This window comes from Mirounga angustirostris, unplaced genomic scaffold (genome assembly GCF_029215605.1).
Source record: "Mirounga angustirostris isolate CCGP_5_RB_7025 unplaced genomic scaffold, mMirAng1.0.hap1 SCAF_22, whole genome shotgun sequence".
Classification (NCBI taxonomy): domain Eukaryota; kingdom Metazoa; phylum Chordata; class Mammalia; order Carnivora; family Phocidae; genus Mirounga; species Mirounga angustirostris.
The window spans coordinates 24,727-47,685 of record NW_026991730.1 but is presented as its reverse complement, the minus strand read 5'-3'; the positions used below and the strand labels follow the sequence as shown (position 1 = coordinate 47,685).

General features: G+C 38.6%; 1 protein-coding gene across 8 annotated transcripts in view; it reads left to right on the top strand.

Moving 5' to 3' along the window:
* The window catches only part of LOC135363123 (mitotic spindle assembly checkpoint protein MAD2A-like), a 30,497-nt gene that overhangs the window by 5,784 nt on the left and 1,754 nt on the right, over positions 1–22,959 (top strand). For 2 of the 8 annotated variants that reach the window (XM_064583804.1, XM_064583805.1), the window contains exons 3-7: positions 916–1,062; positions 4,027–4,147; positions 5,366–5,469; positions 5,785–5,874; positions 6,179–11,954. In XM_064583804.1, coding sequence (XP_064439874.1) covers positions 916–1,062; positions 4,027–4,147; positions 5,366–5,469; positions 5,785–5,874; positions 6,179–6,315 — 599 coding nt within the window. In that variant the 3' untranslated portion in view covers positions 6,316–11,954. Of the gene's footprint in view, positions 1–915; positions 1,063–4,026; positions 4,148–5,365; positions 5,470–5,784; positions 5,875–6,178; positions 11,955–12,850; positions 16,351–22,959 lie in introns of those variants that run through there. The other 6 variants (XR_010408816.1, XR_010408815.1, XM_064583806.1 and 3 more) reach the window with 6 other exon arrangements.

Genomic DNA, 22,959 nt, shown 5'->3' with positions numbered 1-22,959 from the left:
GTAAGTCGTCCTCGCGCAGGCCGGAGGGCGGGGTGAACTGAGGCCAGGCCGCCCGGTAGGCCCGGGGCTCAGCCGCGGAGGCGGGGGAAGCGGGAGGGGGTGGAGGGGAGGCCGCGAGGCCGCGAGGCCGCGAATTAAGCTCTCTCTGCCCCAGCCTCCTGCCCGGCGGGAGAATCTAGGAAGAAGCGGATGCAGACGCCGCCTCCGGGCTCCTTGCTAATGGTGGAGCTTGAGGCCTAGGTGCTGCTGAGGCCTGCGGCGCGATGTAGCCCCTCCACCTGCAGCGTTGCTTTCAACTACAGAGCCAGGCACTTTCCGCCCGCCCCCAGCCTCCGCGACTTCAGACGGAGTAGGACCGGGGTGGGGGCCACGTATATTTTTAACAACCCCTCGGCCCCTCTTTGATTCTGGTATTGGCGGTGATGGACTAGAGTTAGGAAACGCCATTCCGGACCAGGACAGTTGGGCCTTCTGATAGGATCTGGCAGGACTTGTGAGGAGAAAAGGAGGAAAAAGAGGGAAAGGTTTGCTGAGAGCATTGCAGAGAACAGTTAATCAGTTGCTAACTGAGATGCAAAAGCCTATTTTGACAGCCTCTAACCACATAATCTGAATTGGGACTTGGATTACAGTGAGTTGTAGTACTACTTTGACAGTAGATTAATGCAGTTTGGCGTTTTTCTCTTTTTTTGCCACAGAAATGCAGGTATCGTGTTCTCTCTTAATTAGAAGCAAGGTTTTAAGAATGTTTAATGCCACTTTTTACCTACTCTGCTTTCAGCAAAACACCCACAAACACGTTAAGGCATTTATGGTTTTATGCCATTAATGAAACGTAGCCACATCTAAATATGTTTTATTTTCCAGAGTTACAAAGTGATAATGACTTTTCTTTAACATTCCTTTTGTTTCCAGCATTTGGCATCAACAGCATTTTATATCAGCGCGGCATATATCCATCTGAAACCTTTACTAGAGTGCAGAAATATGGACTCACCTTGCTTGTAACAACTGATCCTGAGCTCATAAAATACCTAAATGATGTGGTGGAACAGCTGAAAGGTATTTAATTGTTGCAAACCATTTTGAGTTTTGCAGGCCTTGTAGAACCCATATTTTCTGGCATCTTGGTGGTCATTTTTCAGCTCTGTACAAAAAGGTATAAAACACTACAACCTCAAATATAGTGATTCTTAATTGGAAGGAAGCAAATAATATATAAATTGAAAGAAAGTCCACCCTTCCCATACTGCAGTTTGAGTGGGTTGAATATTTTGATATTAGGAATCTGATATGGCTTCACAAAACTGTCTCCATCAACTTCCTTAGAAATGATTTTTGCAGTTCATGTAGCCAGATGGAACAAGTTGGAATTTTCTGTCCTTATGATGGTGTTCACTATTGGAGAAAAATCCACTGTATATTTTTAACATACATTTTCTGTAACTGCCTAGAGTTTAAAGCCATCATTACTTAAAGGAAAATAAAATTGGATCCAACCTGGAAACTAAACTTAAAGAAAAGAACTACTAAGTAGTAGAGCACCCAGTAGAGTTTTATTTTTTATATATTTCCATTTGTCTTTTTTAAAATCCTGCCTTTAATCAGTAAGCCTTTTCTATCTGAGCACTCACTGTTTTTCTTTAGCTCAAGAAATTACTATATTGAATCAATACTTGTTCTCCATCTATTCCTTTTTCCCCTCATATTTTTCTCTACTTAGGATTCCCACTTCTAATTTTTCTGTTGTAGGATGTTTCTCCCTAGCTCCCCATTTGATCTTCCAAAACTAGTTCCAAAAAACACTAGTCATCTTTTTTTCTTAATTCATGAGTCATATATATTTCTTTGTATCAAGTAGCTTTATTTTTAAAATTAGATTAATTGTTTTTTTTTTTTTTATTCAGGGCTAAAAAGTAAGATTATTAGTAAGCAACTAATAATCTATGTCCTCTTAATTTGATGGAGAAGCAAGCCCCACCTAAGCTACTGGTTTTTGGGTTGTCTCCTTTAAGACTACACTGAGGATATTTCTTCACCTCGGATGTATGCAGACCTTCCTATTTAATTTCTCCCTTTTATTTTAGTTAAAATGGAGGAATTGCTCTTCTTAGAGGCAAATTGTTCAATCTGAATCCCCATTCCTCTAGCCTTAAGGATTTTATCCTAGTTCTTCTCTGGTATTTTTGATTTCTTTGTTTTGATCTCTCTTCAGTTTTAAAAGAAAAAAATTTCCACCCACCCCAAATCCTTAAGTTACTACCCAATTTCTTCCTTTTCAGAGCTAAATTGAGAAAAATCGATATATGTCAAGAAAAAGTTGATACATACGACAGCCCGTGTCTAGCAAGTGGCTATTTTTGTACTGCCTGCAAACTAAGAATGTTTTCAGATTTTTTTTTTTTTAAGATTTTATTTATTTGAGAGAGAGAATGAGATAGAGCATGAGAGGGGGGAGGGTCAGAGGGAGAAGCAGACTCCCTGCTGAGCAGGGAGCCCGATGCGGGACTCGATCCCGGGACTCCAGGATCATGACCTGAGCCGAAGGCAGTCGCTTAACCAACTGAGCCACCCAGGTGCCCTGTTTTCAGATTTTTAAAGGGCTGTTTTTTAAAGACTATGCAACAGAGACCTAGGTGGCCCACAAGCCCTAAATATTACAAAATTGTTTTGTCTCTTAAAAAAAGAAAAAAAACCACTACAGATTCCTGAGTATACTATCCCAATTTCCAAGATTAATTCAGGGCTTGTCCTGAGGCCCTCTTCTCACTATAATCTCTCTCTAGGATGATCTCTGACATGTACATAGCTTCACTAACAACCTTGGTGTAGTTGACTCACAACTGTACATCCAACCCAATTCTCCTAATTGTGCTCATATATTTCGTGGCTCCGTTGATATCTTCATCTGGCTATCGCAGTGATACCTGAAAACTAAACTTAAGGCGCTCCTGGCTGGCTCAGTCAATGGAGCATGCAACTCTTGATCTCGAGATATGAAGTTGCAGCCCCATGTTGGGTGTGGAGATTACTTAAAAATAAAATCTTAAAACTTAAGCATCATCTCCCATTTGCATTCTTTTTCTCAGTGAATGGATCAGCCATCCAACTAGTGATATAAACTAGGAAGTTGGGAGCTATCTCAGTCTTTCTTCTTGCTTACTCATAAGTAGTCAATAAATCCTAACAGTTTGAACCATGAAATCTCTTGAATCTATCTACTGATCCATCTCTACCAGCTTATCCTTCTCTAAGCCTTCATTACCTCTTGCTTGAATTGCTAATTAATTGGTGTCTCTAGATCCCCTCTTTACCTCTACTCTACTTTCCACATCACAGCCAGAAGGATAGTTCTGAAATACAAATTTAATTACATCATACCATACTTCAAATACAGTAATGACTTCCCTGGTTCTTGAAGTGTAACTTCTTTAATTTGGCCCATATGGCCTTGCATGGTCTGACCCCTGTGTATCGTACACAAACTGACCTTGTTCATTCTCCCCTTTCTTTACTGCAGTTGTATTACCCTTCTTTCAATCCTCTGGTCAGATGCTCTTCCCTTTTCAATATTTAAGACCTGTACCCTTTTCTGTATCATTTTGCATATTTAATGATAATTTATTTGTAGAACTGAAGTCAAGTGAGAACTCCCTGAGTGAGTCCAGTTTTCCTCTATTATGCTCTCATTGCGTCACATACTGCACCTTCATAGCGTTTATCACAATTATAATCTTATATTTATCGGTGCAGTGATTAGATTAATGGCCATCTCCTGCATCTTACTTGGATTAGGGTGTACTTCATGTTTTCTACTCTGTCTTCAGCACTCAGTACTATATCTGGTACAAATACTGAGAATTTGAAAACAGGAGCTAGGTTATTGTGGGGCAGGTTTTCTGTACAGGTTGGCAGAGTTCCGAAATACTAGCGGTAGGAATTTGCTGAGGATAGAAAGTGAGACCTGGGAAGAGAGTTGTTTTGTAATGCAGTGAAACAAAAAAGATTCCTTGTTATGTATTGCAGATTGGTTATACAAGTGTTCAGTTCAGAAACTGGTGGTTGTCATCTCAAATATTGAAAGTGGTGAGGTCCTTGAAAGGTGGCAATTTGATATCGAGTGTGACAAGACTGCAAAAGATGACAGGTAAGTATGAAGTAAATTGCTTCCATTTTTACAGATCTTTTTCCAAAACTGTTTTCTTTTACTAGATGAGTTCTACTTATATTGAACTAGTTTCACATAAAGTAGTTTGTTTCTAAGTATGTTAGATGTGATCTTTAATCTCCTGTGGAGAAGGATTGGGCTCACAAATTGTGCTCACGAAAGAATTTTGCCTATCACGGACTTTTAACATAATTGCGCTTAGGCTAAATCCATAAATTTCAAACTTTAGTGTTTATGATGCTATATGTAAAGCTACCATGGTGTCCGTCCTAGGTGGGCCATTTCATGAATTGTAGAAAGGTACTTTTAACCATGAAGTATTATCCTAGACTTTCTCCCAGCTTACTGTGCATCTCTACTGTATTTCATTTAATGCTACAGACTTCTTAGACATTCCCTTTTTTTTTTTTTTTTAGGATTTTATTTATTTATTTAATAGAGCATGCGAGAGAGGGAACATAAACGGGGAGTGGGAGAGGGAGAAGCAGGCTTCCCGCCAAGCAGGGAGCCCGATGTGGGGCTCAATCCCAGGACCCGGGAATCATGACCTGAGCCAAAGGCAGTCGCTTAACTAACTGAGCCACCCAGGCGCCCCTCCTTAGACATTAAACTGAAGTTTTTAGATTATCCGGATGGGAGATGCCCATCATTATATGCTAATTTCTAGCATTGTCCTAGGCATGCTTACCTGTAAACTCTGAACTATCTCTCATAATGAAATGATGGAGTTTGCTCCTGAAGCCTTTGGTCTGTTTTAGAAAATGTTTAATTATTAACGCCATACACGAGTAACATCTTATTTGAGGCAATAGGAAATTAGACATTTAGGCATTACTAAAAATGCCAAAATGATTATACCGATTCAATATTTTAGATACTGCTTGTTATCTTTATTTTAAGACATGCTGAAGCTTTCCTGACTTGAAGTACTTGGCAGGTTTTCTAGTCATCTGTTATTTAATGACCTGATACTAAGAACAACCCTAAAAAATGATTGGAAGGATAAATGAAATAATAGAGATACATATTGTGCCTACTAAGTTTCTTAAGGACATATATTTATTTTCATTTAAAAAAAACCTCCTTTTGAATGCATTACTTATTTGATTTTGGAAGCATTTAATCAGATAAATAATCTTACCTGTGTTTCAAATAACTTGTTAAAACTTAAAATGAATTAATTGGTTTCTTTGATAGTGCACCCAGAGAAAAGTCTCAGAAAGCTATCCAAGATGAAATCCGTTCAGTGATCAGACAGATCACAGCTACGGTGACATTTCTGCCACTATTGGAAGTTTCTTGTAAGTATTATACAACTTCACACTGGCTTAAATTTGTTGTGGAAAAGACTAAGCTACTACTTTAAGAATTAATGCGCTCATTAAGTTTTTTCTTAATTATAAATGTCATGTTATATGAATGAGAAAACTGTGATAAAGCTAAAGTAATGCTATTTGCATTTTATTTACAAGTGCTGAAAAGGAAAGGAATGAAAGTATTCTACAGTACTCACTCTTGAATATTTTGATGTAATTTCTGTCATTATTTTTATTTTCTACACATTTCTATGTATATAATTAAGATTTATAGCTATAATTGTGTCTTTGTTTTCTTAGTTACTCCTTCATTCATCAGATATATCCTAAATACCTACTACGTGCCAGATGCTGTTCTGGGCACTGGGATACAGCTGTCACAGAACCAAGGTATTATCTTTTCTATGGCTTAGATTCATGCTGTCTCATGATTAATTGTATACTTTCTACAAATATTTTTAGTGGTTTTCTCTTTAAAAAAAAAACTTGAGTTTTTCATAAAGTAAAAGGAGTACAGTATTTTCTGTACTAAAATTTCCATTGAGGAAAAGCAATTAGTTAATATAATTGATTAGAGATCAAGGTAAACTAGCTTTTCTGACACTATAGATGGTTCAAATGTGAAAGACACAGGAAGGGTGGTTGTACTTTAGAAAAAAATAATTGTACTTTAATGATCTTATCCCCAATTTAGGTTCATTTGATCTACTGATACATACAGACAAAGATTTGGTTGTACCTGAAAAATGGGAAGAGTCGGGACCACAGTTTATTACCAATTCTAAGGAAGTCCGTCCCTTCGTTCATTTACTACTACAATCCACAAAGTAAATAGCATGGTGGCCTACAAAATTCCTGTCAATGACTGAGGATAAGATAAGGACAGTGATGTACTTATAACTCTCAGATGTGGTTTTCCTGAAACCAAGTCAACTATAGTTGATACATTTTGTTTCACTGGTTAATTTTTAGATGGGGAAAACTTAACATTATACTTCTATTGAACTGTGCATAATTGTTCCATTTTTTGGTACCCGTATGACTTTATACAGGGTTGGTATAAATTATTGCACATTGTTCAGAAGGGAACTAGCAGATTACATCAGCATTGTTAATGTCAATTCCTTTAAAGGTGGTAACTGTAGATGGAAAGCTTTTGCCATAAAGCTAAATGCCTTCTTAAACCTTTTGGTCAAGTACCTTGATTCGGAATATAGGTAGGGAGATATTTAAATATAAAATACAGCAAAAGAAGTCCGAAAATTCAGAGTCTTTGTTTAGATCCTGAAATTATCTAATGATAATCTGTAAGTAATGAAATACTGCTCCTGTTAGGTCCTTTTGCCATTTATTTTATTTGTATATTTTCCGTATTAAAAGCATTTCCAATTATTTGATTTTAATTTATATAACTTGAACTTACAAAGCTATGTATATTGCCACTGTTTAAATTCCTGTGATACAGAACACTTAAACATTTTTTTTATGTTTTATAAAATCAAGCTTTAAATGATGTAATAAAGTTAAGTATGTATATTTTAATTTGTCTTAACATATTTTTATATTGGTGTGGTATTAACACAGTTAAATAGCAGGATGGATTCAGTATAGCAAATAATATCTTGTACCTACCAGGGCCTAAGAATACAAACTTGAGTCAGTCTGGAGGTGCTTTCAATTTAATGGACAAGCTTTGATTATACCCCTTTAATCTTATAACTGTGGACTTAAAATAAGCATCATTCTTTGTATAAAATAATACATGTCATTTGGAATTAATTCATTTTAGCATATGTTGGGCTGTAGAACTTTTCTATACTCCTAGCCTTATTGCTAGCCTAGTCTTCCTTATTTTGCCAAGGTCAGTTGAAGGCAGACTTCTAAAAAGTCTCTTCTAATCTCTGTTCTAAATCTTATCTCATTTTGTAATAATTAAGTGCTTAGTATCAGACACTGTTCTAAGCTCTTTATATGTATTAACTCGTTAATCTTCACTATAAAGTAAAAACACATAGCCTGTATCCATTCCTTCAAAAATTACAAAGTGAACACCTGTTAACGTGCCAAGTATTGGGATGAATGAAACAGGGTCCTGGCCTTTCTGAAGTTTGAGATATGAAGGAGAGGAAAATACATGGCAAGCTTCCAAGAAGTAACTACACGGATTTATCACATATGTATTTGTCTTTGTTATTTCACCTGAATGATCTGTTTGATCCTGTTGCCTGCTTGTTAAGAATAAAGGGCAATTCTCTCACTACAAGACAAGTGTAGGTCCCCGTATTTGATGATGGGTGTAGTGAATGCTGTTGCGAAAGCCCATTCCCTTGAGAGTTGAAGCTATCTAATTTTAGAGGTCCACCCACAACTCTTGCCTGAATAAGAAAAGTAGTTATGCAGAAATGGAAATGATTTTGAATTAGGTATGGTCAAGAGTCTGGTTTTCCAACATGAGATATAGTACAAAGTGGTCACTAGTAAGATTAAAACATTTGAATTCTTGGCTGTACATAACCTTCATAACATGACACATTAGGTTGAGAAAGAAAGCAGAAATGGAAGCTCAGTAAAAATATGGAGAGAGTTGAAAATTCTGGAACTACTTTTGGGACAAAAGTTTGAAATTCTTTTCAGAAAGCAGTAACTGCTTTAGGAAACACAATGCCTCTGCTAAGTGGCCGGAAATAATGTGGTTCTTCCCCCACAAAAGCTCACTGGTAGCAACTTTCTTAATATATCATTGGTAATACTTAAATTTCTGTCATTTGTGTTTTTATTTACCAAATTAAATGACCCTAATATTATCACTTTTAATTTGTGATTTCTAACATTGCTAATTTCCCCCCCTTATAGATTATGTATCATTTAAGAAATACAAATACAAAGCTATGAGCTTTGTTGGTAAAGCTCAATTGGAAAAGCTTTGGCCTATGGCTCCAACTAAACTTGTCCTGCCTTCTTTCCTATACCCGAAGCTCACCTTAGGAGGGAGCTATTTAAACCAACAGGTTCAAGAATTGTGAATGACCGATGAGTACTGGGTGTTACGTGTAAGTGATGAATCACTAAATTCTCCTGAAACTAATATTACAGTACATGTTAATGAAGTAGAATTTAAATAAAGATTTGGAAGGAAAAAAAAAAACAAAAACAAAACGTGCGTGACTTCCATACCATGTTAAACAGAGAAGCCAAGATTCCAAGAGAGTCTGATAGGCCTCTGATAGGCCTGGCCTGGACTCTGACTCGGTTTTGCTTACCGTAGGTACAGGAATGAAAACAACATGTTCCGATTGGGCCTGTCGAGGTCTGAAACAGAGCCCCAGATGGGACTGAACCACACCCGGTCTTCAGGACTCTTCTCCCAGTGTCATCAATTGGACAGAGAAGTCAAGCCTTGATGGGAATTTTACACAGAGGTATAACGATCTCATGTTTTAGTTGGCTTTTGCTTCATAGCAAACAACCATAGAATAACCGTAAGCATTTTTTTTTTTTTCCTGTAAGTCTGTGGATTATCTGGGGTGCTTGTTTTATTCTCATGCAAATCTGCAGGTCACATGTTTCATTCTACCATTGAAGGGGCAATAGCTAGCCAGGACTTTTAAAGCTTAGTTTCCAACTTTGACACTGACATTTTTGCCCACATTCCACTGATTTTGGCCAAGTCTTGTGGCTGAGCCAAACTTCAGTGGGGCAGGGAAGTATACTCCTCCCATGGAGTTGGGGAAAGGGGTATGTGAAAATGTGATGAAAGTGATAATATTATTATTAGACAGGAAAGATCAGAATAGCTATAATGCCGCATTGTAACTCATTTTCCACCAGATGTCACTAATGCTGCAATATTCAAATTAAGGTGAACTTTTGACTTTAAAGGCTGTAATATTCAGCTTTTCTTATTGGAAATTAACAGTGGGATTTCTGGCTACAAAAATATAGACATCCAAGGAAGGAAATACAGCATCTGTAATTGGCTAAGCACTTCACATGAATTATTTAATTTAATTCTCATGCTTTAGTGCACAAGTAGAATTGCGGAATCAGCGGGCATGCAAACTGCACTACATTTTTTAGAGTTTAGATGGTCTCTTCTGTCCATGACCAAGGAAGCTCATCTGGCTCCTCAGCAAGCACATCAAAAGGAGTGTTTCTTCACCCGTTTCCTAATGGCTCTTACCTTTGACATCCTCTTAGCAATTGAGTGTCCAGAGCAAACTGGTTTTCATTTACTCCGCTTTACAAAACTCTACGTTTCTTTGGGTGCATTTGTATTTACACTTTCCTCAGATGACTTCCTGTAACTTATCCATATTGTGCAAAGAATAAATCAAGTGTGCATTTGTGAGCAGTTGTGAGACACTTGACCCACTAGTCAAAAGAATTGTTCGTTAAGTAACCTCAGTTACTCTTTAGGGAATTAATTTTTGGCTAAAGTTGTAAATAATAATTTCTTATTCTTTTTTTAATTAAATATGTGAAATTAGATTTTAAGTTATTTTGTTCAGTGTAACCGTGATAAAAATTTGTGTTGGAATAACTATGGAATAGAAATGCTGCTAAATTCCAAATTTTATGAGCTACATTTTCTAAGAACAGATCTTTAAAGATCTTTCCATTCATCACGAACATGGCTTTGAAAGCCAGCAGTATTAACTGATGCTTATTAAAAAAAATCTAGTTGGGAAAGCTACTTAAGCTTCATTAGAGTGGACAATGCTGTTCCAATCTGGCAAAAACACTGTAGCCTTAGCAACAAAACTATTAGAAAAGGCCTAGGGAGAAAAATGTCAAGAGTTGACCCTCTGATTACACAAGTCAGTTTATGTTACCATTTCACCTATTTTTGTGCTCTTACCATTTGATCTATTTTTATACTAGAGAAACATAATTTCATTTATTTGTATAAAGTCCATTGTCATCTGCGTTTATCTGCACCATTTTGTTATGTAAGCTTGTTTGCACAAAGGTACACATCCTATCAAAATCTTAATTGTTTTGGCATTTTATCTGTGCTGAAAAAGGCCTCTGAATATAAGCACGACCGCTCAGGCTCCACTTCCATGCAGGGGAAAGATGTCAAACCTCTTTAAAAGCTATCTAGATATGGACATGCCCAGTGGATACCTAGACATGGATGTGAATTTCTTTCTGAATGGCAGTCTCACTGACTCACACTCATTTCCTTTAATCCTCACAACAACCCTAGGAGGGTTATTGTTGCCATTTTACACACGTAAAGCCTGAGATTCAGGGAGCCTAGGTAATTTGCCCAACTTCAAACATCCAGAATCTGTCCCCAGGCCCGACCCCAAGGCCAATATTCTTTCTAGTATATCTCATTGCTTCTCAGAGACTAGGGAACAAAGGAGGGTGCCCCTGCTCCAGTGTGCACAGACTCAGCCAAAAAGACTAGACTGCTACATGACTCTAACCCCAAGTTGGGGAAGGAGAACTCAACAGTATTTGAGTATCAAGTTTCATTAATTTTTTAAAAAACACTTTTTCATAACAAGCGATCATTAGATGTTTATATACACACAGTATTTTGCTGTACGATAGCTGCATGCATCTTCTTCCATCAACAGTTTCTTCTCTCATTCTTTCACTTGTTTTTGTAACTACATGCTGTGTTGGAATTTGAACGAGTGAGAAAGAGGAGACAGAAGGCGATTGAGATGTATGTTATCATCCAAATCATGGGGTTCCCTAGCAAAGCTGGGTAGAGTGAGGCTTAGATCTCAAGCAGAAACAGGGTTTGCTACTACACCTCCAGAAATGAGCCGGGAATGGCCAGGCAACTGCAGGCATCCTCGCGCAAGCCCACTCCAACGTGGGAGCAAGAAGCCCTGCGTCCTGAACGCCAAGGGCACAATAAGAAAGCACTTGACTCGAACTCCTATAAGTCTTAGAAAGGTCTTTTCTCTGTTGCTTGGGATGGTGTGAGAGAGAACGTGGAGAGAGGGGCCCCAAATCTCTGCCCAACACCACCTTCTGTCATCAGGATTGGAGTGGAGACCCGGAGAGTGGAGTAGCATGCATCCCTCTCGTTGAATATTTGCCAGCTTTTTAAGCTTTTTAGTGTATTACACTGTGCGTTCCACAGGCGTCCTGTGAGTTGCTTTAGGTAGCATGCTCACGGGCATTTTTTTTTTAATTTTAGTAGCTATGTATTTTAGTCTGTATTCAGAAAAACGTATAACATGTTCTAACACGTTACCATGAGCGAAGATTCTACAGTCCACTCTGAATATTTAAAGAAAAACCGATCAGTGTTTTGTATGGATGATGCAAATGTAGACAAGGGAAGAAGGCCGCGCACTCATGATGGAAGGCTGCGAAGCAGTGTCGTAGCCCATGGTGCTCCAGCCTCCGAAGGGAGCCAGGGCAGCAGTCCCCTTAGCGGAGCCGCGCCTGCTCCCGCTACTGCTGCGCTCACACACGCCTGAACTCGCCTCCTCCCCACAGAGTCCTTCGGGAACTGCTGAAGGGCATCTTGCTTTCTGCCCACAAAAGACTCCGGCCCCATGAGTCCGGTAGAACGCCATGCAGCGCCCTAGGCTGAAAGTTAACTCGCCGTTCCATTTCGTATCACTAATTAGGTCCAGTCATGTTGTCCAAAGGGGCTCACCAGCCTTTGATGAAATGAGCACAGAGACTGTATCCACATGAAAATGTCCCAGATTTGAACACTAGGACACTCTTTGTTTATGACTCCACTTCCCCCCAAACTAAATCCCCTCACAAAAGCCCATAGAAATTAAAGTCCAAGTGCCTTCATTCTCAATCGTATACAGTTGGCTCAGTGTCAGCCAGAGGCTTTTACGCAGAGCCTGGGTTCCGGTAGCTGTAGCGGTGTCCGGGGATTTCACAGGAATGGGCGTAGCTTCTTCAGCCTCTTCAAAGTTGGTTCGAACCTCGAATTAGTTCTAGTCTCCAAGGGGTCAGCAGTCACCAAAGAAACTGCATCTCCCCTATAGAAGTTGTCACAAACAAAACTGTGGTCCCCCAATTAAGTGAATAGGTAATGGCGTGGCAGGTAACTTAGTGCTCCCTCTATTGGAGACAGCGAGGACCTGGGAACTGTTGGGTTTCAGTCCCACGGCAAGCCAGCCAGAGGCACCCGCCTTGAGTCCACAGCCTGTGAGTCCGTATTCACTGAGCACACAGCGCCCAGCAACTGTTGTGCTTCCACAACGGTTTATGTTTAATATGTGTGTGTATTTCTTTGTGTTTGTTGTTGTTACTGTTTTGTTTTGGTGACTCGTGTGTAGTTATCTCCCATATATATTGCCTACTTTCAGGGAGTGACCTTTTCTTTTTTTTTTTTTCTTTCTATTAACATATAACGTATTGTTTGTTTCAGGGGTACAGGTCTGTGATTCATCAGTCTTCCACAATTCACAGCGCTCACCGTAGCACATACCCGCCCCAATGTCTATCACCCAGCCACGTCATCCCTCCCACCCCCCCACCACTCCAGCAACCCTCAGTTTATTTCCTGAGATTGAGAGTCTCTTATGGTTTGTCTCCCTCTGGTTTCATCTTGTTTCATTTTTCTCTCCCTTCCCCTATGATTCTCTGCCTTGTTTCTCAAATTTAGAGAGTGACCCTGAGACATTATTGCCTTCTTCGAAAATTTAGATATTCTGGTTTCATTTCCTTGTGTCTCGTGTCCCATGCTTTTGGCACTTTGGTGCAAGATTGTGGTCTAGAGAAAACGTCTACTCCCAAATTCCTCCGAGTGTGTTCTCTCCAGAACAGTGGAGTGAAACACATTCTCCTCTGTCAGTGCATGAGGAATGGGGTAATGAACGTCACCCTGCTCCCTTAGCACTATGTTTAACTTACTAATATGCCACGTCTTACTTGTTCTGATAGTAGTAATTGTCATCACTCTTCCATAGACTTTTCATTCCTACCTAGGCAGGCTGAGTTGGACCTGGCTAGGAAGTAGTTGACCAGAACCAAGATTCTAAGAAAATAAAATACCACGGTCGCAGTAAGAGCCAATGAGTCAGGATTACTCTTTGTCAAGAAGGAACAGAAGGATACCAAAGTTTAGCAAGACTTTAAGAAGATTCTAGACATCACAGATGAAAGTAGTCAAAAGTTAGTATTCCAAAGAGTGGCGCCATTTGAAAAGACAGAACACAAGCACAAACAAATAAAAAAGATTCCAAGACACTTAAATTAAGGGCAGAAACTTTTCTTTTCTCTCTTACTCCTTCCTGTCTCAGTAGGATCTGACCACTGGTGTAAGGAAAGAGACTGCAGCTGGGAAGGAAATGATGCCAAGAGCTGCAGCTGCAAAGAGGGTTTGTTTTTTTTTTTTTAACTTTTATAGTGTAAAATTAATACATACACACATTTTAAAAAACAAGCAGTACAGAGTGGTACCAAATGAAAAGTAAATTCCCTGCCTGAACCTGTTCCCCAACTCCTCATTTCCAGCTCCCTATTTTTAAATATTTTCTGTTCTGCTGGTGGTTATCACAATACCTCTGAAACCTATGTTAATACTTTCATTTCTTGTTTTATGAACTTGAAATAGCATCTATTGAAAGATGAGAAACTTATTTCTTTTATCCATCTGCTTCTACATTTTCCAGTTACATTGTTTTGGTTTTTCTGGTTATTACCATTTTAAAGAGTATGCTTACGTCTGTATTTTGTTACATCAATTTTAGACAGTGTATCTTGATTTTTTGCTATATAAATAAATAGGTGAAAAAGATCTGTGACATTATCTCTTCCACGTCTCTGCTGCCTTAATATTCAGACTTCCATTTTTTTTATATTATCAATGTTAGTATTAGTCAGATTCTTTTACAGTTGTTGTCTTCCAAGTTTTGTTTATACGTTGATTCTACAAATTCAAATAGCATTTCCATTATTCCAATGATTAAATTACTCCTTACCGAAGGACCAAATAGCTCTACTTACTGAGAAAGAAAGGGTAATCTTATGTCATTAAAACTGAAAGATGAATATTCCAAGTGTCAAAGTCAAGTGGGATTCCTTAAACTCAATCTTCAAGACTTTCTAGTACATTTAATTTGGTCGATGATATCTTTAATTTCCAAAAAATCTTTTTCTTTGTTCTTATTTTATAGCCACCCATTCTTTGGCTTCTTGACTCTGAAGATGTTAGTTGGTTTTGTTTTCTTAATCAGTTTTTTTTTTTTTCCCCCTGTTCTCTTACTTGTTTTCTTTAGGATTCGACTGTTAACAGTATCTGTTCCACTTAGACCTTCTCATTTTTGTTTTTCACTTACTCTAAATTTTCTGGGTTTTTTTCCCCCATATATGTGAGTGATGAAAAAGGTTGACCAGTATTGATAGCATGATTTGCCACTGCAGTATTAGACCTCTTTCTTGAATGAAAAGATGGATGGCAGGTTCTGTGTACATATAAGCTAGTAGTACTGTTTTAGGGTACATTTAGATATTTTGTTCACCATGTATTTTTTGCAAATTGACTTTTTAAAATACTATATTAAAATTAAAATATCATATCTTATTTACTTAGTTTTTTGGTGCACCTCAAATTTTGTGTGCCTGGTTTCACTCACTGTAGTATCTATTTGGGCCAAGGGCCTGAAAGGTTAAATGTACTTTCCAGGTATGGTCAGTAGAGGGCAGCAAAGGGTAGTGGAGTGAGCACTCGCAGCCAAGGCCTGGGCATCCCTTTTTTCCCCTCTATAGAGATAAAAATCCATCAGTGGTAGTAGAAAGTCCAGAGTGCCAGAATCAGGAGAGAAATTACTCATAGGGATACTGATCCAGAATGGGGATCAGCTGAGGAGGCACAATTCACAGCCTGGTATCTATCTTAGCGATGTGAACCACTAGACATCAGGAGGGGAATCATTCGACTTTCCCAGTCCTGACTCCTCCTACTCCCTGCCTGTCTAAAACCTCAGATCTGGCTCCGTAAAATAACAGGAGTCTCCTGTCCATCTTGGGAGCTGATGCAAACTTCCTGACTGAGAGTTAGGACATGGTACCAGCAGTGGCTAAGTGTTCCTCAACCAGCCATTTCAGGGAGGAGAGACTGAGTGGGATAGGGGCACCATAGGCAAACACTGACAGCTGATGAAAACACTCACATATGTGTCAGTTAAATAATTTGGGAGCCAACCTAAATGGGATGTGGCTTAAAATATATTTTCTTTCCTCCTCCAGAAGGAAAACATTGTTTAGGTGAGGAAAAACTATATGACTTTGAAATTAGACAAACTTGACTCTGCAGATTATTTGGTATGTGGTTCTCAGTTACTTCACTTTATTGAGCTTCAGTTTCTCCATCTATAAAATGGAAATAATGATTCTTACCTCACAAATCTGCTGCAAGCAAATGAGATGATGTCCATAAACTGCCTGGCAAAGAACTTGGCAATTTGTAGTTACTCAATTGGCATTACTACCTGTTCTCTCTCCCTGTCTTTATTCATGGGGGGAATACCCATTATATTGTTGCTATTTTTGAATAAAAAGTCTCATTGTCTCCTGTAAGCATAACTAAATTATTTGAAGGATTAATCTTTTAGGTACCATACTAACATTTCTGCAGTATGATCTCATTTAATTCTCACAACAACCCTATGAAGCAGATGCTTTTATCATCATTTTGATTTTGCAGATAAGGACATTGAGGCTTTAGAAGTATAACTGGTTTACCCAGTGTCATGTAGGTAGTAAATCATAAGGAAGGATTAAAACTAGGTAATTGGATTCCAGAGCTCATGCTCTCGACACTACATAATGTTTTCCAATATACACATTTAATCAAAGATTTAAAATTGTAAGGGAATAAATCAGAGAAGAAATTAAAAAATACATGGAGACAAATGAAAATGAAAACACCATGGTCCAAAAACTTTGGAATCCAGCAAAAGCTGTTCTATGAGGCAAGTTTATAGCAATCAAGGCCTACCTCAAGAAGCAAGAAAAACATTGAAGAAACAACCTAAACTTACACCTACAGAAGCTAGAAAAAGAACAAACAAAACCCAAAACCTAAAGAAGGAAGAAAATAATAAAGATTAGAGCAGAAATAAATGAAATAGAAACTAAAAAAAACCCAATAGAGCAGATCAATGAAACCAGGAGCTGGTTCTTTGAAAAGATCAACCAAATTGATAAACCTTTAGCCAGACTCATAAAGGAGAGAGAGAGAGAGGGAGAGGACTCAAATAAACAAAATCAGAAGGGAAAGAGGAGAAAGGACAACCAACACCACAGAAATATGAAGGATTATAAGAATATTATGAAAAATTGTATGCAAACAAATTGAACAACCTAGAAGAAATGATAAATCCCTAGAAACATATAACCTCCCAAAACTGAATCAGGAAGAAATAGAAAACTTGAACAGACTGATTACCAGGAATGAAATTGAATCAGTAATCAGAAAACTCCCAACAAACAAAAGTCCAGGAGCAGATGGCTTCACAGGTGGATTTTACCGAACATTTAAAGAAGAGTTAGAAGGAAAGCTTCCAAAATCACAAATTCATTCTGTGAGGCCAGCATTACCCTGATACCAAAACCAGGTAAAGACACTTAAAAAAAAAAAAAAAAAAAGAGGACGGCTGGGTGGCTCAGTCAGTTAAGCGTCTGCCTTCAGCTCTGGTCATGATCCCAGAGTCCTGGGATCGAGTCCCCCATCGGGCTCCTGGCTCAGCGGGGAGCCTGCTTCTCCCTCTCCCACTCCCCCTGCTTGTGCGCTCTCGCTCTCTCACTCTTGCTCTATCGCAAATAAATAAAATCTTTTTTAAAAAAGAGAGAACTACAGGCCAATATCTCTGATGAACACAGATGCAAAAATCCTCAACAAAATAATAGCCAACCCAATCCAACAATACATTAAAAAATCATTCACCGTGATCAAGTGGGATTTATTCCTAGGATGCAAACGTGATTCAATATTCACAAATCAATTAACATCATACATCACGTCAACAAGAGAAAGGATAAAAAGCACATGATTATTTTAATAGATGCAGAAAAGCATTTGACAAAGTACAATATCCATTCATGATAAAAACTCTCAACGAAGTAGATTTAGAGGGAACATATTTCAATATAATAAAGACCATATAAAAACCTACAGCTAAAATCATACTCAATGGTGAAAAACTAAAAGCTTTTCCCCAAGATCAAGAGCAAGACAGGGGTGTTCATTCTCACTACTTGTATTCAGCATAGTACTGGAAGTCCTAGCCCCGGGAATAAGACAAGAAAAAGAAATAAGTGGCATCCAAATGGGTAAGGAAGAAGTAAAACTTTGACTATTTGCAAGTGACATGATACTATATATACAGAAAACCCTCCAGACTCCACCAAAAATAGACTAGAACTGGTAAATGCGTTCAGGAAAATCACAGGATACAAAATCAATATACAGAAATCTGCATTTTTATACACTAATAATGAAGAAGCAGAAAGAGAAATTAAGAAACAGTCCCATTCACAATTATACCAAAAATAATAAACTACCTAGGAATAAACTTAAACAAGGAAGTGAAAGACCTATATTCTGAAAACTATAAAACACTGATGAAAAAAAATTGAAGACAACATGAATGGAAAAATATTCTATGCTTATTGATGGAAGAACAAATATTTTAAAATGTCCCATACCCAAAATGATCTACAGATTTAATGCAATCCCTATCAAAACACCAATAGCATTTTTCACAGAACTAGAACAAATAATTCTAAAATATGTATGGTACCACAAAAGGCCCCAAATAGCCAAAGCAATCTTGAGAAAGAACAAAATTGGAGGTATCACAATCCCAGATTTCAGGGTATATCACAAAGCTGTAATAATCCAAACAGTATGGTACTGACGGAAAAGTAGACAATAGATCAACGGAACAGAATAGAGAATCCAGAAATAAACCCATGATTTTATGTACAAGCAGGGAGGCAAGAATATACAATGGGGAAAAGATAGTCTCTTCAAAAACTGGTGTTGGGAAAACTGGACAGGTACATCCAAAAGAATGAGACTGGACCACTCTCTTACACTATACACAAAAATAAAATTCAAAATGGATTAAAGACCTAAATGTAAGACTTGAAACCAAAAAAGTCCTAGCAGAGAGCACATATAGTAATTTCTCAGACACTGGTTGTAACAACATCTTCCTAGATATGTCCCCTGAGGCAAGGGAGACAAAAGCAAAAATAAATTATTGGGACTACATCAAAATAAAAGGCTTCTGCACAGCAAAGAAAACCACCAATAAAACGAGAGGACAAGTTACTGAATGGGAGAAGATATTTGCAAATGATATAAAAGGTTAGTATCCAAAATATATAAAGAGCTTATACAACTCAACACCAAAAAACCAAATGATCCAATTTAAAAATAGGCGGAAGACATCAACAGACATTTCTCCAAAGAAGACACAGATGGCCAACAGACACGAAAAGATGCTCAAATCACTCATCATCAGGGAAATGCAAATGAAAACCACAATGAGCTATCACCTCATACCTGTCCAAATGGCTAAAATCAACAACACAAGAAACAACAGGTTTTGGCAAGATTGTGGAGAAAAAGGAACTCTTGTGCACTGTTGGTGGGAATGCCAACTGGTGCAGCCCCCTGTGGAAAACAATATGGAGGTTCCTCAAAAAATTAAAGATAGAATTGCTATATGATCCATAACTGAGTATTTACCCCCCAAATAGAAAAACACTAATTTGTGGGGTGTCTGGGTGGCTCAGTCGGTTAAGCATCTAGCACATGGTTTCAGCTCAGGTCATAATCTCGGGATCATGGGATCGAACCCCACATTGGGTTCTGCGCTCAGCACAGAGTCTGCTTGAGATTCCCTCTCCCTCTTCCTCTGCCCCTGCCCCCACCTGTCTGCTCACCCTCTCTCATTCTCAAATAAATAAATAAATAAATAAATAAATAAATAAATAAATAAATAAATAAAATCTTTAAAAAGAGAAAAACACTAATTTAAAAAGATATATGCACCCCTATGTTTGTTGCAACATTATTTACAGTAGCCAAATTATGGAGCAAGCCCAAGTGTCCACTGATAGATGAATGGATGAAGAAGATGTGATATACACACACACACACACACACACACACACACAATGGAATATTATTCAGCAATAAAAAAGATGAAATCTTGCCATTTGCAACAACATGGATGGATTTAGAGGGTATAATGCTAAGTGAAATAAGTCAGAGAAAGACAAATACCATATGATTTCACTTATATGTGGAATTTAAGAAACAAAACAAATAAAAAAGAGATAAACCAAAAGACAGACTCTTAGCTATAGAAAACAAACTGATAGTTATCAGAAGGAAGGTGGGTGGGGGGATGGATGGTAGGTGATGGGGATTAAGAGTACACTTATCATGATGAGCACTGAGTAATGTATAGAATTATCGAATCACTATATTGTACACCTGAAACTAATAATAACACTTAATTATACTGGAATTGAAATAAAATAAATATAAAAAAATTAAAAGAAAGAAATTGAATTAAGAAAATAGTCTAGGGTCACCTGCATGGCTCATTCAGTTAAGCATCTGCCTTCGGCTCAGGTCGTGATCTCAGGGTCCTGGGATCAAGCCCCACATCGGGCTCCCTGCTCATAGGGGAGTCTGCTTCTCCCCCTCCCCCCGACCCCCCTCCCTGCTCATGCTCTCTCTCTCTCTCACTTCTCTCTCAAATAAATAAAATCTTCAAAAAAAATTTTTAAATAGTCTTGTCTTTGCAACATGCTTAAAAATATTGGTATTATGGGCATAGGATTACCTTATACTATCTCTTCTATTTGATATTTAGGGTGAAAAGTTAAGTGTTCAATGAAATAGATGAAAACAAACCCTATCACTGTGATTCTATTTAGAGCTCATTCATCAAATTAAAATAAGTAGCAATGGTATTTTAGAAGAAATTAAGCTTTAGCTATTACTGTAAATGTAACTATTACATGACTAAGGAAAGCTCCCTTTATCTTTCTAAGAAAACTTTTCTCTCCTTGGCTTTACTACAAGGGGAAGATAGAATCAGAACACTACATCTTTCTCAATTAATTCCTGAAGATTAGTAACTCACAATCCTGGTTACATACAAGAATCACTCAAAAAATTTTTCAAAATACAGGTTTTCTGGATCTGATGAATCAGAACCTCTGGGGGTTAGAGAGGGAGTGCCTGAAAACTCCCCCAAGTGAGACTGATGCATATCAGTATTGATAAGCAGATACTAGATTCTAGAAGGAGAGTTTTCCTGGTCTCTAAATCTCTAACCTCTCTGAAGGGAGAGGCAGAGAAATGGGACATAATCTGGGAATTGGGGAAGGTGCAGAGATAAGTTTGCCTACATTTTTACATTAAATAACTGTTGACAGATGCTTGAGGGGAGGCCAGAAAGTGTTGCCCCATGAGCCTCCATGGTTCTAATACAATCAAACATGTCCAGACTAGCACTTGTCCCTTTAAAAGTGGTGAGAAGGGGCATCTGGGTGGCTCAGTCGGTTAAGCTTCTGACTCTTGATCTCGGCTCAGGTCGTGATCTTGGTTCAGGTCATGATCTCAGGGCTGTGAGATCGAGCCCCAGGTCAGGCTCCACTCTCAGCACTGTTTGTGCTTGTCCCTCTCCCTCTGCTACCCCCCACCCAAATAAATAAATAAAATCTTAAAAAAAATAAAAGTGGTGAAAAGTCTGAAGGCCACTATCTACATGTCACTTCTGTGCTAGTTTGGTTTTAAGATGAGAGGCCTCAGTAAAGTCTAAAAGGTCTACCAGGACTTGTGCTCTTGCCTCTACCTACTTTTTCAGGCATATTTCATGCTCCTGTACCTTCTGCCTGTATCTCCAAACTAGCAAACTCTTCCATGTCTCTGAAACGTCACATATTCGCATTCTGTCCCTTCAGCTGAAAAATGTATCTTCCCTTCCAATACACTTCTCTTCTTGTCCCTTCCCTCTGCCTTCCTCTTTTCTCTCCTCTCTCTAATCAATCCCTAATTATTCTTTAAAGCTCATTTTAAAGGAGCTCTTCAAAGGAGACTTCTTCACAACTGAAATCAGGTGTCAGGTCCCTCTTTTAATTTCTCATCTCACTCTTTAATTTTTCTCTGCAGTACTTTCCAGAGTCTGGTGTTACACAGTTATTGATGACACTCTTTGTTTAATTTCTGCCCCCCACCCCCCCATTTAAATCCTGGTTTTGTGAGAGTTGGGCCTGGCTCTCTGTTGCCCAGACCTAGCAAGTGTCTTTCTCCTAGTACAGGTTCAAACACTATCTGTTGAATGAATGAAGTAAATGAGAGAGAGACTAGTTTAGGTCATGCCTTTTCCCCATCCATCCATGCCAGAAAACTATTTCATTCACCCATTCAAGAGAATTTTTGAATTCCTCCAATGTGCCAATGTTTGTGAGAATTAAAATGATAAATCAGACATAGACTCTTTCCTTGAGGCCCATAGAGTCGAGTGGGGAATAAAAGAGAGGGATTCACATACCTGTTCGAGGTGCCTATAAGGGAAACCATGAACTTTGTTAGTAGGATCAAATTTCAGTCCTCCACTGTTGTCAAAGGAAAGACACTGTCCGTGTGAGAAGAGTGGGGGGCCCTCACAGGAAGCTGAGTGACCTCCTGAGTCAGCTGGATTTGAATCCTTCATGTTATGTCGCAGCTGCTTGAATTGAAAGCGTCTAACCTGTCCGTGAAGCACCTCCTCATCTGTAAAATGGTCAGTTTTCTAGTGGACAGGGAACACCGTCTCCACGGAAAATGTTTTTAACAGACTACTGTAGGTTCCGTCACACTGAAGAAGATGTCCGCACGGCAAATAGATGTTTAGCATCACTAACCATTGGGGAAATGCACGTTAAATCCACAGTGAGATATCATGACACAGCTATCAGAACAGCTAAAATAAAAAATGACAACACTAGTTGCCAGTGTGGATGCTAGTGTGGATGTGGGGAAACTGAATCACTCCCACAGTACTGGTGAGAATGTGAAATGGCAGAGCCATTCTGGAAAACAGTTAGTGTCTTAAAAAACAAAACAGAGCAGCTACCCTAGGACCTGGCAATTGGACTCCTGGGCATTTAGCCCAGAGGAGAGAAGACCGACGCTGACACAAAAACCTGTACACAGATGTTTACAGCAGCTTTATTAGTGAACGCCCAAGCCTGCAGACAATCCAGAATTCCTTCAGCAGGTGGTGAAGCAAACTGTGATACAGCCATATCCTGGCATACTACTAAGAGACACAGAGAAATGAACTGTGAGCACCTGTGGCAATCCGGATGACTCTCCCGTTATGTTGAGTGGAAAAAAGCAAATCACAAAAATGTTACATACTATATGATCCCCTCTGTATACCATTCTTGAAATGTCAAAATTATACACATGGAGAACAGATTCGTGATTGCCAGGGATTAAAGAGGTGGGGGAGGTGGAAG